This window comes from Theropithecus gelada, chromosome 20 (genome assembly GCF_003255815.1).
Source record: "Theropithecus gelada isolate Dixy chromosome 20, Tgel_1.0, whole genome shotgun sequence".
Lineage (NCBI taxonomy): Eukaryota > Metazoa > Chordata > Mammalia > Primates > Cercopithecidae > Theropithecus > Theropithecus gelada.
Window position 1 is genome coordinate 7468846 of NC_037688.1, and position 15586 is coordinate 7484431.

Sequence of the window (15586 nt, forward strand, 5' to 3'; positions counted from 1 at the left end):
GCTGAGGGCCAGCCATCCTCTTTGCAGGATCTGTGTCACCATCCACCGCGGCCCCTCACGTATCAGCCCACCTGGGCCATCAGCGCGCCTCAGGTGGGCCTTTGAGTTTGTGACCCTGGCAAGGTTTTCCCATTTGCAAAGGACTTTCACATTTGTAAGTTCACACCTATGGCCTGGCAAGGCGGGAGAAGTTAGGGTTGGCTGGAGAAGAAGAATGGCCCACGAACAACCCTGAAATCACACATGAAATCCTGTGTGTGTCCGAAAGAGAATCCACACACTGCCACTGGATGCTCAAAGGCACCTGTGGCTCAAAACAGGTTAGGAACTCCAGCTCCACACCTCCAAGGCAACCCCACATCTTGACTCCAAATGAAGTGCTCCTTCCCCTGGGCCTCACCATCAGCAGCCCCATTCGCCAGCAAGCGGCATGAGTGGGCCTGCGCGCTCCACTCCCCACGCCCCCGCCTCGGGACTACGGGATATTGCCATGAGCTCATCATTTCGCTCCTTTCCCTGCCAGGCAAGGCCGGGCTCTCCATCACTGTCAGGACCCCTGCTCGAGGGCACAGAAGGAGCAAGCCTGGTTGTTCCTGGGGGCTGAGGGCCACAGGGTCCCCACTAGCAGGGTGGCCAGGGCGGGCCAGAGGTGAGTGAAGACGCAAACTGCGCATTCTGCTTCTTTATTGCAGTTCTCCATCACACACCCAGGGCTGGGCAAAGCAGAGGAGAGGAAGGTGCATGAAAAGCTTGCGCTCTGGGCCAACAGGGCCCCCCCCCCAAGAAGAAGAGCTACTCTATGCCTTATAGCTCTCCCTTCCTCCTGGTAAAATGCCCTCAGCCCAGGGCCAATGGGGGCCTGTGAGCAGGACCTACCTATGCCCTGCAGCCACCATGCCTGTCCTGCCAAGGACCTTCCAGAAGTTGCCATAATGCCCCGCTTTCAGGTCCTGCTCAGCTCTCCACCTCCTGATGCCAAGTGGTGCAGAGGTTAAACCACAGGCTCTGGCTTCCGGAGGACTTGGGTTCGAGTCCCTGATGCACAGCCTGCCAGCTGGGGACCGTGGATTCACTACTGTACTGCTCCGAGCTCCTTCCCTCATGTGTCAAATGAGGATGGGGTTTCTCAGTAGCAGTGCCAAGGGTGGCCTGGGAGGTTTTGCTCCCCCATAATCTTCTGTCACCTGCTGCCATTCTCTGATGTGGCCAAGTGACATTTTCTCAGTTTAATGAAAAGTATTAGACAAAAGCGGCTTTCACCAGGCCTTTGGCCCTGTTGTCCACCAGATGGCTGTCCCTAAGCCAAGCCCACAGAGAAATGATGGAGCTGCTGCTGGAAGCGGCACCCACCTCACAGAGCTGTCACGATGGCTCAGCGAGACGTTGCAGGTAGAGTGTTCGCTCAGTGCCTGGCACACACTAAGTAAGTGCTCAATAAATGTGACATTGCCTATGTCCAGGGCCACCTCCCACACTGACTTCTGCCTGCCACCCAGGCTTGGAGCCATCTCACACACCCCATGCTCAGGGAATACAAGCTGACTTTAATAGCTCAAGTCCAATAGAACTGGGAATGAAAATTTATCACATGCATGGCACAAACTAAAAAAACAAAACAAACAAACAAACAAACGAAAAAACACCAGCAAAAATGAGCCAAAGAAAACAAAACAATTCCTGGCCTGGCTGTCTCGTTGTGGATTATCCACTGCCGGGGATGCTCTGCCCTGCCTCTCCCCATCGCTGAGCAGAGAATCCGAAACTGACTGGCACCATGGCGAGCTGTGGCTGTGGAGTCACAAGGAGTGTGCATCCTCCTACATGCACGAGGCATGCTCAGCTCTTGCCTGGAAACTGGCAAATCCCATAGCTCCCACTACTCCCAGGCAGCCCAGAGAGGCCCTAAGACTGGCCGCCCAACTGTGGAATTACAGAACTGCAGACTCCAAGGCCCTACCATCAACATCGCCCTTGCCTTCTGCAAGCTGGGAGACACCTCACTGCCTAGGCATGCAGCCACCCCCTTGCCCAGGGCTTTCTGTCTATAGCAATCACTGCTAGCACCCTCCTTGCAAGCCACTGATGTTCCCATCTGTCTGCATCACCTCCAGCCCCACTGGGAAAGCAGCTGGGAAGGAGGACCTTCTGTAGACAACGCAGGGCTGAGTGCTTTCCTAGTTCAGGGGTTTGGGGTACAGTGGGATCCTCTCCAGAGCAGGCAGCAAGTGTGAGCCCCTGCACCCCTCATCTCTCAGGGGGACTACATCTCTGACACACGGCGCCTTAGGGTCTTGCTGTTTCCCCCCACCATGGGGAACTCGCTTCCTGCACAGAAGGAGACACACAGGGGGCTACACAGCCCCTTCCCCCAGCCTCCTACCTGCCCAGTGCTGACCCCAAAGCCTGTCCTAGTCCCGGACCCTCCTCCCCAGAATTTGAGCACCACTCACCATGTTGGCTTCAGACAAGTCCCCTCTCTGTGGAGGAAGCCCCTGTCACCAAGGGCCAGGGCACCTGCAGCCACAACAGTGCACAAGCCTGGGTCAACCAGGACCCTGTGGACTCTGCAGGCAGCATCAGCTCCTGCTGGAAAGGACGTGGAACCAGGGGCCACAGGCTTGGGTTCGAGGGCTTAGTCTCCTTTCCCAAATTTCACTGAACCATCTTCAAACTTCCCGCTGAATCTCCATATTCTGTACCACTAACACTCTCTTGTCAACTCCATTTTTTCACTTAAATGAATTTAGCATCATAGTTAAGTCACAAATGTCTATAATATCACACATTAGACACATAACCATGAAAACATTAAATGTTTATATACCCGATGCCTAAGCACGTTTTTGAAATACTGACCCAGAGCAAATCTCTCTTCCTGCTTCAGTTTCCACAACGAAAAGAGGAGAAGCTTGGACTGAATGTTCTGTTATAGACTTCCTCAGGCCTTAAGATTCTGCAAGACTGAAGCAGCTCCAGCTCCCCCACGAATCCAGAAAAAGCTGGTCAGGATCCCAGGGCAGGCCTGGCCCAAGGCAGGGGAGGAGGACAAGCAAGGGGATCCCAGCGCCTGCCGGTCAGGGAGCCGGGGGCACCACTACCAAGAGAGGCCCCGGCTGCATGCGGGGCAAACAGGGGACCCTGGCCCCCAACTCAGGAGCTCCCCAAAACCCCCCAAAGCCAGTTCTAATCTCAGTACTCATGGGAAGGCTCCAAGCTGCAAAACTTCACAGTTAGAAAAACTTTATTCATCCACCTATTTTTACAGCTAAGAAACTGAGGTACAGGGAAGAGCTTATGCGGGAATCCCATGTCCTGAGTGTCATGTCACCCCCAACACCTCACGAGTCTGAGCTCCCTCTGTTACCTCTCCCTGGAGGCACGAGCTGAGCTCTGCCAGCCCTGAGAGTGCAGAGCAGCCCCTTCCAGGGAGGGAAAGAGGAATTCTGATGTAGACTGGAGTTTAAAAGTCCTATTAAAGTGGCTTTTATGCAATTAGATTGGAATGAATGTGCAGCAACGCCCATAGCAAGGAGCTTCAAGGCTTGTGCAGTGGGAAAATCACCGCCCATCTGAACTGTGCCCACAAGAAGGAAACGTGGCCCTCAGGAGAATAAGGGAATATTAGTCTCCGTATGTAATAGATTTTATTGACCATATGGAACTGATATAAAAATCGTGTTGCATGGGGTAGTCTGGACTGGAGGCAGGAATGTGACACAAAGAATATCATTTCCATAACCAGTTGGGTGGCTTTCTGAGTTCCTGGACCAGCCCCAGGACCCCCTGCAACTCTTCCACCAGCCCCCAGGCATTTACCTGCTGCTGTCACGGAGGAATCCCAGGCCAGCGAGAAGTCTGAGGCCTCCCCCTCTTCAACTGAAAGAGAGAACAGAGATGGGCCTGTGAGTTTGAAGACTGTACAAATAGATCAGGTGAGGTGCAGGGTGAGGAAGAAGGAATATTTGTGGGGGTCCTTATTATAATACCCATGACCAGGGGAGAGGGGGCAAAGCCTACAAAGAGGCCTTTATTGGTTTCGCAGAGATGTAAAATGATCGGAATAAAACAGGAATAGCAAGTTAAGTGCTGGATCAGTTATGGTTTCCCCAGCCCTGTGCCCCTGGCAGACATCACTAATCAATCTCAGCACTGCCTCAAGAAACCAATAAAGTTGCTTCAGGGATCAGCAAAGTGGTGAGTGCTCATGACCCTGCTGAGACCTGACCCACAGACAGACCTCAGGACACGCTGAGGTCAACTCTCCCAATGACAGCACATCTGAGCACTGCAACTTATGAGCTGACAACATCAGAAGGCAACCAGCCTCCCCCCACTCCACCCAGGACCCCACAGAACCAAGTCGGGCAGAGACAGGGTGTCCCCACCATCCCACACCCCAGGACATAAGCCCAGGCTGGTGGAGGCCATGCACTAGGAGAATATGGGAGAAACACTACACAGCATAATAACACTCTTGTCCTGGAATTAATCCCAGTCTGGGGCATGTAATAATATTAAAGCTGGGTTATGGACTTTGTAAATGGGACTTTGTTTAAGCCAAAAATGTGCATACACAGTATTTTTCAGATTTAATGGCCTTTCTAGCTCTGCATATGTGCAGGCTGAAGCCACCACGAACCACCCAGTTCTCTCCGCACTGTCGATGTTCTTGCTGGCACCACGTGGGTGCACACTGAGCCAGGCACTGTGCTAGGGCTTTGCAGCTATCACTGGGTTTAGTCTTCCTCAGCAGTCTCTCAGAGGGGTGCCTGAGGTCTTACAGGTAGTGAGAGCCATGAAGAGTTTGGGCTCAAACCCAGGGTTGTCTGTCTCCAAGGTTGCTTCGAAAACCATGGTTGACCAGGGTACAAAAGATGCTATCCAGAACCCTAGCAACTCAGACTGGAGGGCAGTGACCCCAGCCCACCACATGGAAGGCGTGTACAACACGCAGGCAACCACCTTGCGAGTGGAGCAAGCAGGCTGGTTCGTGGTCAGAACCTGAGTTCTAGCACGAGGCGCAGCCTGGCTTCAAATCTCCGTTCTGCCTCTTACTAGCTGTATGTGACCTGAGCAAATGATCTAACCTCCGGGTTTCTGTTTTCCCACTTCAAAAATGGAGACAATAATGGTACCTAAGCCATAGGGCTGCTGGGAGGATTAAATGGGATAACGTCTGTGCAGCATTGGGCACTGTGCCGGCACAGGGTAACTGCCCCCATAATAATGTCAGGGCTGTCATCTGCTGGAACAGTGGCCCAACCAACCGAGCGGGGGTCGCTGCCGTGGCTCAAACAGTCCTGCCTACACAATGCTCAAGCTACCCACTTGACCATCTACCCATGGTCTTCCTCCCCTCCAGAGCCTCACAGAGCGGGTTTCTCTGAACCCTGAGAAACAGCACATGCAAGAGGGAACATCCCCGAGCAACTAGCCAAGGAATGCTAATGAAGTGTGCTCTCTTTTCCAAGCCCGCATCCTGAGAGTGGACAGGCAGGATCAACACAATGAAATGCACAGATAATTTGAGCTGGGACCCAAGCTATTGTTTTACTTAGCTAGTTACAGCTGGAGTGGGTTCTCAAATGTACAGCTTTATAAATAGCAATCAAGACCTTGTGTCAGACAAAATTGATATTATTCACTAGAATGATTCCAACCAGACAGCCTCCATAACAAGGGTGGCTAATGCCTAAGCTGTTATTAACAGCATTCAATGCCGTGCCAAAAAATCAGTTTCCCTTACATTTCACCTTTTACTTACACACACACATATAAATATATGGTGCTTCTCTGAAGAGACTGCTGCCAGTGTGCAAGGTTACCATGCTGCCATTTTGTTAGACACCTTCAACAAGGTCTCCACGGGTTCCTAAACCTTAAGAATGACATAAAGCTATATGAGCTGATAAAGATCTCAGATATGTTAAATTTGAAAGAAAAAGCACAAAAAAAAATGTTCAGCAGATCCCTTTTGTATGCATTAAAAAGACATGTCCAGGGCCAAGCACAGTGGTTTATGCCTGTCATCACAGCACTTCGGGAGGCCAAGGCAGGCAGATCACTTGAGATCAAGAGTTCGAGGCCAGTTGGCCTACATGGTGAAACCCCATCTCTACCAAAAATGCAAAACTTAGCCAGGCATGGTGGTGCGTGCCTGTAGTCTCAGCTACTCAGGAGGTTAAGGCAAGAGAATCGCATGAACCTGGGAGATGGAGATTGCAGTGAGGTGATATTGCACCACTGCTCTCAGACTGGGCACGACAGAGCAAGACTCCATCTCAAAAAAAAAAAAAAAAGAAGGCCGGGCGCGGTGGCTCAAGCCTATAATCCCAGCACTTTGGGAGGCCGAGACGGGTGGATCACGAGGTCAGGAGATCGAGACCATCCTGGCTAACACGGTGAAACCCCGTCTCTACTAAAAAATACAAAAACCTAGCCAGGCGTGGTGGCGGGCATCTGTAGTCCCAGCTACTCGGGAGGCAGAGGCAGGAGAATGGTGTAAACCTGGGAGGCGGAGCTTGTAGTGAGCTGAGATCCAGCCACTGCACTCCAGCCTGGGCAACAGAGCGAGACTCCATCTCAAAAAAAAAAAGAAAAAGAAAAAAGAAAAAAGAAAGAAAGTGGATTGGTGGTTGCCTGGGGCTGGGAGGGGTAGGAGGGTAGAGGTGATAGCTAAGAATATCAAGTTTCTTTTTTATTTTTTTCTTCTTTTATTGATTTAGTTATCTGCAGGTATCAGGACATTAATACATGACCCCAGTTCTCCTCTGACCTCTGTGCACCCAGGTATCAGGGCAAATAGTCCGCACACTTGCACCCGCTCAAGGTGGTTTAGTTAAGAAGTGTGACCTCCCAAGTCACTGAACTTGAGGATGTCCCAAAGACGTCAAGTCACCCTCTTAGGAAGATCTGGCCTCGGCCATAATGGGAAAGAGAACAGGGAAACATCCACCATTTTGGAGCCCTGGGGGAAGTCAAGGCTCTGTGCTGGGTCCCAGAAGTCCAGACAGGCCTGCAGGGGTGGAAAGAGGAGGAAAGTGGCCCAGTGCTAACTGGCTGGGGAGGTCCAGAGTGGCAGATCTCACTACAGGCTTCCTGTTCCCTCACTGCAAGCAGCCGCGTGACACAATGCAGTCCCTGGAACCACATCCCTGTGTGGTGAGGGATCTGTGGGTCACCTTACTTACCACTTGGGTGTTAATGCATTTTCCTACAACTGCAGGCACCACCCCACTCACATGCCCTCCTCTAGCCCATATTCTGTTTTTTGAAGGTAGAAGCACACCTTCAAAGGTGAATATGGGCTAGAGGATTCAAAAAACAGAAAAGCAAAAACAGAATATGGGCTAGCAGATTGTTTTATGAGACAGGCTCATGCTCTGTCATACAGGCTGGAGTGCAGTGGTGTGATCATAGCTCACTGCAGTCTTGACTTCCTGGGCTCAAGTGATCCTCCCACCCAAGCCTCCTGAGTAGCTGAGCATGTGCCACTTCATCTGGCTAAATTTTCTGTTTTTATACTTTTTATAGAGACAGGGTCTTGCTATGCTGCTCAGGCTGTTCTCAAACTCCTGGGCTCAAGTGATCCCCATCTCAGCCTCCCAAAGCACTGGGGTTACAAGCATGGGCCACCACGCCTGGTTTTCGTACACTCTTGATGAGAAAGAGTCAACACCCAACCCCCCACCACCCCTATAAGCCCCTGTGCTACCCGGCAATGAGAGTGAGGTTTTTTCTCCCCACAGCTGCACTCTTCTGTCCAGACTGCGTCTCCAGCAATGGCATCACCAGCAGAGGCAGCAGGCACAGAGGAAGGAGGGCTCATCGGCAGCTGGAGCTGGGTACAGGGGTGGCCCGAGCCCACACCGGCAGCAGGTATTCTCTGGGGGCCCAAGCAGTGAGCCACCGAAATCCCTAAGAGGGAGTTCCGTGGCCGAGCCCCACTACACACTGAAGACTCGCAGCTCAGAGAAACCCCAATCCGCACAGGGGCCGATATGGAAAACACACCAAAGGGGCTACTCAGCCGGCCCGCAGCACCTTCTCCAGACATCCCCAGCTCCACGTCTAGTTTTGTAACGCATACAATGATTGGCTCCACTGAAGCCAAGAGACACACACCCCCACCCTACCCCACTTCAAGGGGAATACAGGGACGTCCAGTCCTGTGGATGATGGGTATTTGTAAGGTAGGTGGGTGGCCAGGGTGTGTCCACACTGGAGGGTGCACAGAGTATACAGGCATAGGGAGAGTACGTCAAGCAAGTGTGTACACACAGAGAGGAGGCATGAGGGCAAGTGTGTGACACAGAGAGGAGGCATGAGGGCAAGTGTGTGACACAGAGAGGAGGCAAGAGAGCAAGCGTGTGCGCACAAGGAGGGCATGCAGGGTGGATGTGAATACATAGGGAGGGGGCACATGGCAGAGCCCGATTCACCACGACGTGAATGAAGCCCCAGCTCCAGAGCCCTTTGCAAACAAGCCCCTCTGCGCACTGGAAGGGGTCCCAGCAGTGGAGTTCTGTAGCCCTACATGTTTTGTAACCTTTGCAAAGGAAAGATCTGTTACCTACTTAAGACCTCTCTCTCTCGCTCGCTCTCACTCTCGCTTTCGCTCTCTCGATCTCTGAGACAGGGTCTTTCTCTGTTGTCTAGACTGGAGTGCAGGGGTGTGATCACAGCTCATTGCAGGCACAACCTCCTGGCTAAGGTGATCCTCCTGCCTCAGCCTCCCGAGCAGTGGGGGCCACAGGCACATGCCAGCACACCCAGTGGATTTTTGCAGTTTTTTTTTTTTTTTTTTTTTGTAGAGACAAGGTTTTGCCATGTTGCCCAGGCTGGTCTTGAACTCCTGACCTCAAGCAACCCTCCCGCCTTGGCCTCCTAAAGTGCTGGGGTTACAGGTGTGAGCTACTGCGCCTGACCCGCTTTCTCTTTCTACTCCAAACTCTCTTCCATCCCATTTCTTCTCCTGTCGGGTCACCTTGAGAATGGCCACAGGCATTTTGCATTCTTTGTCTCAAAGGACTCCCCCAGTTGTTTCAGCCGTATGGCCCCACACACGAGCTCTGTGCTGGGGCCAAGCAGTGGACTTCGAGGACCCTCTGCTCAAGCACATGTGCAGGCGTGCACACGCTCATGTGTGGGATGCAGAAAGGCTCTGCAGAGGCCCCAGGTCACATGGCCATGCTGCAGCTGCCCACTCCTGCCCTGTGGTCTACCAGCTCCTGCTCGTGACTCCCAGACCTGGGAGCTTGCAGGGCAGCTCCCAGCTTAACCCCTCCATAACCCAAACACCTCTTATTATTCCTTCCACCTATTGGTTTCCTGGGCTCTTATCTGCCTCCCTCACTAGGGCATGAACCATGCCTGTCTTGTTCATTGTTGTATCCCAGTGCCTAGCTCAGGGCAAACATAGTAGCAGGTCCTCAACAACAACAACAACAACAACAATAACAATTTTTTTTTTTTTTTTTGGAAACGGAGTCTCACTCTTGTTACCCAGGCTGGGGTGCAATAGTGTGATCTCAGCTCACTGCAACCTCCACCTCCCGGGTTCAAGCAATTCTCCTCCCTCAGCCCCCCGAGTAGCTGGAATTATAGACACTTATCACCATGCCTGGCTAAGTTTTGCATTTGTAGTAGAGACGGGGTTTCACCGTGTTAGCCCGGCTGGTCTTGAACTCTTGACCTCAGGTGATCCATTCGCCTGAGCCTCCCAAAGTGCTGGGATTACAGGCATGAGTCACCACACCCGGCCCAAATTTTTTAATCAATAAGCACACAGGATGTGTGGTGACATCCGGGAGGGCCTGCAGCAGCGCTGGGCTTTGTTCAGAACCAGGCAGTGGGCAAGGCAGCCACAGATACACCTGTCCCCTCCACGCCACCACTGTCCCCACCCCATCACACTAGAGTCACACCAGCTCTGGGAGCAGGAGTTCACACGTGCCAATCCAGCTCCCTCATGGCGCTCACACCTGCCCTGGCCTTGAGCACAAACCATTCCTGCCTGGGGTCAGGCAGGCACTGAACAGAAAACTCTGGCCACAGAAACCGGTTACAGGGTGGATGGAGCAGGGAGTGCTTCCTGCCTATGCAATGGGAATCATCATCGCTCATTAGAGATGGGATCCTTCCCAGAGCTGAGTGTGACCTCAACAATCAGGTGGCCCTGGGAGGGCCCCATGAGGAGCTCCTGCTAAAACACTTGACCGGACAGGGCCTTGGAGGCCCCGCCCCCGCAGGGATGGAGGGGGCTGCACAGGAAGGTAGGAACGGGTTCCATCTTAAGACTCCCAGATGTCCTGGGATAATCCCCCCAAGCTGTGGAGCCTGGTGGGCGACATCCAGCAGCCTCTGGACAAGGGCTGCTTCAGAAAGCCCTTCAAAGGAGCACTGAACACGTCCGTTAAGAGAACGGGGGTGTTTGCGTCCATCTCTGAAGTCCTGGGGGCTTCCAGATCCCTTTGTGAATCAAGATCCTCAATGATGGACAAGGGGCCTAAAGAGGCCAGAGGGCCCTTAGAGGGCACCTGCTTGGTGGCAGCAGGTCTAAGACCAGTTCTCACTATGAACCATGATTCCTGGAGTGCGTTAAGAAGGATCCTGGGGCTCTGCCAGGGCTTCAGGCAGATCAGGACTCCACGTTGACTCTCAGCTCTGGGGTCACAAGTTGTGGGAGGCTGATTGATGAATGGGAGTATAGAGTCCCCCCAAATGCTGTCGCCCCAACTCCACAGCAGGTGCATAAGGAGCTGCAACTCTCCTGCTCTGGGAGTGGCCACAGCTCGTCCCCATGCACTAGCACAGGCCTTGCCACCACCAAGATCCCTTGTGTGCTGGGTCTCTGGATTTCGGATAGCCAGTGACACAGAGCAAGTGGCATTAGGCAGACACCTGCTTGCACCACCTCTTCCAGGTCACTTGCTCCTGGCCTGGAGAGCAATGCCCTCCATCCACAGGGCTCCCCAACACCTCACAGAGGCAGAAGAGATGGAGCTGGGGAGGGAAACAGAAAGGGAAGGTGAAAGCCAGGCATGGGGTCTGGAAACAGGGCCCAGAACACAGCAGTGGAGCCCAGACAGGGCTGGGGCCCTGCTCAGGAGTTTGCCAAAGTCAGGCAAGATGTGTTTTGGCAGAGAAGGTTCAGGTCAAAGGAAGGAAAGCTTTGGGGACAGATTCTGAGGCAGACAGTGGCAGGAGGTGAATGAGAGACAAACAGAGGCTAGTGCTGGTCCAAGGGTCAGAGGAGGCCTCTAGTAGGGCCAGGGAAGAACCAGAATGTTCCCTTCTGAACTCCAAAATCCGCACTAGGGCTACTTGCTCAGCCTGGCTTCACACAGGCACACAGGCACAGAAGGGCACCGTTCTGGGGAAAGGATCCATAGATTTCATCAGAAGATCTAGAATCACCTCCACCCCCAAAATAGCTTTAAGCACCCATAGACCAATGGCTCTCATTTGCGGACTTTTCTCAGCTGCTTTCCCCAAGGCCTTGGGAAACCTCCCCATGCTTTGCTGGTCCCTGGGACGATCCCACCCTTACAGCATCCCATGCCTCCCCCAGAGACATCCCTGTCCCAGCAGAGGTGGTGGCCAGGCAAGGGGCACATGACTGCCCCTCCTTAGCTCACCCTTAGCGAAACCCTCTCACACACTGCAGGCCAAGGCCACAACGGGTAAAGGGGACAGGGAGAGCCGCAAGTCTCATTGTCAAGCACTGCACAGAAGGCCAAGCAAAGGTGGCAAGAAAGAGCTGAAATGTGACCCACATTCTGTCCACCCAGCACTGTGTCCTGGTGCGGGGCTGTGAACGCCCAGAGAAATGGGTGTCCATTCCTTTGCACAAAAGCATAGCAAATCGCTTTTCTACAGCCCATGATCATCTCTGGCATCACGCTCCTAGGTCAAACGACCAGGGTGAAGTGCAGACAAACCCAACGAGGAAGCCCACATCCTCCAGGCTCCCTTCAGGTGGGGATGTGTTCAGGCAGTGGGTGGGGTGGGGGTGACTGCATGCAAAAACGAAGGCCCCCTGCAGCTAAAGCTAAAACCACCCAACACCCCCACTGACAGGCCCGTTGCCACCAAGCTCAGACCCTCAGAGAAGCCACGATATGACAGTCACATCACAATCACCTTCGTTTAACTCTCGTGATTCACCCTGACCACTTGCTGAAAACAGAACAAGCTGTTTCAACAGCACAGGTGACACCGCCTGCCATTATGCCCTGAAGTGAGGGTGAAAGGGACAGGACCCTCTGGCTTTGTCTCATGGGTCTCTCTGTCCACACCCCCAAAATATGGGCATCTCACCAAAAGGAGGCTGGGTCTAGTATTTAAAGAAACCTATTTTTTAGGCCAGGCACAGTCACTCACACCTGTAATACCAGCACTTTGGGAGGCCGAGGCAGAAGGATTACTTAAGGCAAGGAGTTCCAGGCCAGCCTGGGAAACATAGCAAGATCCTATCTCCATTAAAAATTTAAAAATTAACCAGACATGGTGGTATGTGCCTGTCATCCCAGCAACTCAGGAGGCTGAAGTGGGAGGATCACTTGAGCCCAGGAGTTCGAGGCTGCAGTGAGCTACGATCACATCACTGCACTCCAGCCTGGGTGATACAGCAAGACCCTATCTGTTAAAAGAAGAAAGAAGGCCAGGTGCAGAGGCTCATGCCTGTAATCCCAGTACTTACGGAGGCTGAGGTGGGCAGATGGCTTGAGCTCAGGAGTTTGAGACCAACCTGTCCAACATAGTGAAACCCCATCTCTACTAGAAATACAAAAATTAGCTGGGTGAGGAAGAGGTTGCAGTGAGCCAAGACCATACCACTGCACTCCAGCCTGGGTGACAGAGCAAGACTCTGTCTCAAAAACAAAACAAAAAAAAGAAACCTGTTTTCAGACAACATGACTCCTAACCAAAAATCTTCTACCCAATCTAGTACTTTTTTTTTTTTTTTTTTTTTTTTTTGAGGCGGAGTTTCACTCTTGTTGCCTAGACTGGAGTGCAGTGGGGCAATCTTAGCTCACTGCAACCTCCGCCTCCTGGGTTCAAGCAATTCTCCTGCCTCAGCCTCCCGAGTAGCTGGGATTACAGGGATGTGTCACCACGCCCGGCTAATGTTTGTATTTTTAGTGGAGACCGGGTTTCTCCATGTTGGTCAGGCTGGTCTCGAACTCCCGACCTCAGATGATCCACCCACCTCGGCCTCCCAAAGTACTGGGATTACAGGGGTGAGCCACCACACCCGGTCCCAATCTAGTACTTTTAAAAAATAAATACAAACAATTTTTTTAAAACAATTAAAGCAGAATATTCCAATGCTCGAAGAAAAACTGTTGCTAAGACTCACTGATAGATGGCCAGTGAGTCTCCACGTCGGCACTTGTATAACAGGTAATTTTGGCAATCCTTGACTCTCTCCTTAAACACTGACTTTAGAACCAGCACCTCTGGAAGCTGCCACGTTACTGGAGACTCCTTATAAACTGTTCCCCTGGAGAATTATAGGCAGAGGGGCTAGAAGTCTAAACCTTGCTTAGCCACTGTGCCCCTTCCTCTCCTTGCCTTGCTATATATAAAATAGAACAGAAAGACACCAGGGAATAATCCAAGAATTCCAAAAAGGAAGTTGTCTGTCCTTACAGGAAAAGTGACCCTCGCAGAAGTCACGCAACAGAGCTCATCTAGCTACAGCAGCGAGGTAGAGGAGGGAACCTGGAGAGACACTATCAAATGTAGGGGTGTGGGAAGTGGGTCCTGAAATAGGCTGCTGTCCCCCCAGTGATCACTTACAGGTCATCAGATCTCAGGCAAGAGACTTGATCCACCCTGATCTTCCATCTCTGTAAAATGGGGATAATCAGAATACCAACCTCGCAGGAGGATGGAGAGGACGAAATAAGATGATACCCCAAAGCACTTAGCTCCAGGGAAACATGCAATCAATGTGAGCTCATGTTACTGGGATAATTCAAGCTCCCCTTCTCCCGCCAGGTTCCTGGCTGGCTGCTGAGGTTTCGCTCTGCCTGGAAAGACGGAAGAGCTGAGTTTTGAGCAGTGAGACCAAATTTCCCACTGAGATTTAGCCCACCCCTCCCCACCCACAGGAATGCCCAGCTAGAGCCACAGATACCTCATCATCACTGCTTTCCTTTCCCACTACAGTGCAGGGATGGTGTCCCTAAATGTGGAACTGTTTGGAGGTGACAGCCAAGGGGCTCAGCTTCTGTGCCAGCTCATCTCCCTCTCACCCTCCCGTTCCCCATTATCACCTCAAAAGAGAAAGGCTAGGAGATCTCTGCAGAAGGAGCAGACACTAACCCCAGTAAAATCTGTATCTTGGGCAACTGCAAAAATGTGACTCCTCTCCTCCATTTTTCCCTAATAAAAACATGATGATGATGATGATGATGACGATATGTAAAACAGGACAATGAGTGTGAAACACTTGAAGTTTTGTTTTGTTTTACTTTACTTTATTTTATTTATTTTTTTTTTTAAGACAGAGTCTCACTCTGTTGCCCAGGCTGGAGTGCAGTGGAGCGATCTCGGCTCACTGCAAGCTCTGCTTCCCAGATTCACACCATTCTCCTGCCTCAGCCTCCCAAATAGCTGGGACTACAGGCACCTGCCACCACACCCGGCTAATTTTTTGTATTTTTAGTAGAGATGGGGTTTCATCGTGTTAGCCAGGATGGTCTCGATCTCCTGACCTCGTGATCTGCCAACCTCGGCCTCTCAAAGTGCCGGGATTACAGGCATGAGCCACTGCGCCCGGCCATTTTATTTTATTTTTTAAGACAGATTCTCACTGTGTCATTCAGGCTGGAGTACAATGGTAACATCTTGACTCACTGCAGCCTCAAACTCCTGGGCTCAAGGGATCCCCCTGCCTCAGCCTCCTGTGTAGCTAGGACAACAAGCATGCATCATTATGCCCGGTTAATTGTTATATTTTTCTGGTCAAGCATGGGAGCTCACACCTGTAATCCTAGCACTTTGGGAAGCAGATCACTTGAGGCCAGGAGTTCGAGACCAGCCTGGCCAACATGGTGAAACTCCGTCTCTACAAAAAATACAAAAATTAGCTGGGCATGTGGATGCACACTTGTAATCCCAGCTACTCGAAAGGCTGAGACATGAGATGTGCTTGACCCTCGGAGGCAGAGCTTGCAGTGAGCAGAGATTGTGCCACTGCACTCCAGCCTGGGCGACAGAATGAGACTCTGTCTCAAAAACAAAAAAAAGATATTTTTCTGTACAGATGGGTTCTCACTATGTTGCCCAGACTGGTCTCAAACTCCTGGTCTCACATGATCCTCCCTTCTTGGGAGTTTTCTGTAAGTACTAGGAAAATGGTTTTTCCACTAGACCCAGGACAGCACACATGTGGAACACCTGCCCCAGCTCCCCTATCCTGAACCTGCTATAGATATTGCCAATTGATCGGGATTCTCGCTCTCATTTGGCACAGATGCAGCTTCAAAAGGCTCAAGAGCAAGAGTTAAAATCTATTGGGCTTCCCTGTTCTGGTCCACAGAACTTCCCTGCAAGCACCTGGGCATGATACACA

At 51.9% G+C, this 15586-nt stretch overlaps 1 protein-coding gene across 2 annotated transcripts in view; it reads right to left on the minus strand.

Annotated features, from left to right (window-relative positions):
* Positions 1-15586, minus strand: part of ZNF423 (zinc finger protein 423) — a 370990-nt gene that overhangs the window by 298973 nt on the left and 56431 nt on the right. For both annotated transcript variants that reach the window (XM_025370367.1, XM_025370366.1), the window contains exon 2: positions 3817-3876. Coding sequence is in view for 1 of the 2 variants with exons in the window: in XM_025370366.1 (XP_025226151.1) it covers positions 3817-3876 (60 nt within the window). In the remaining variant the exon portion in view is untranslated. The remainder of the gene's footprint in view (positions 1-3816; positions 3877-15586) is intronic.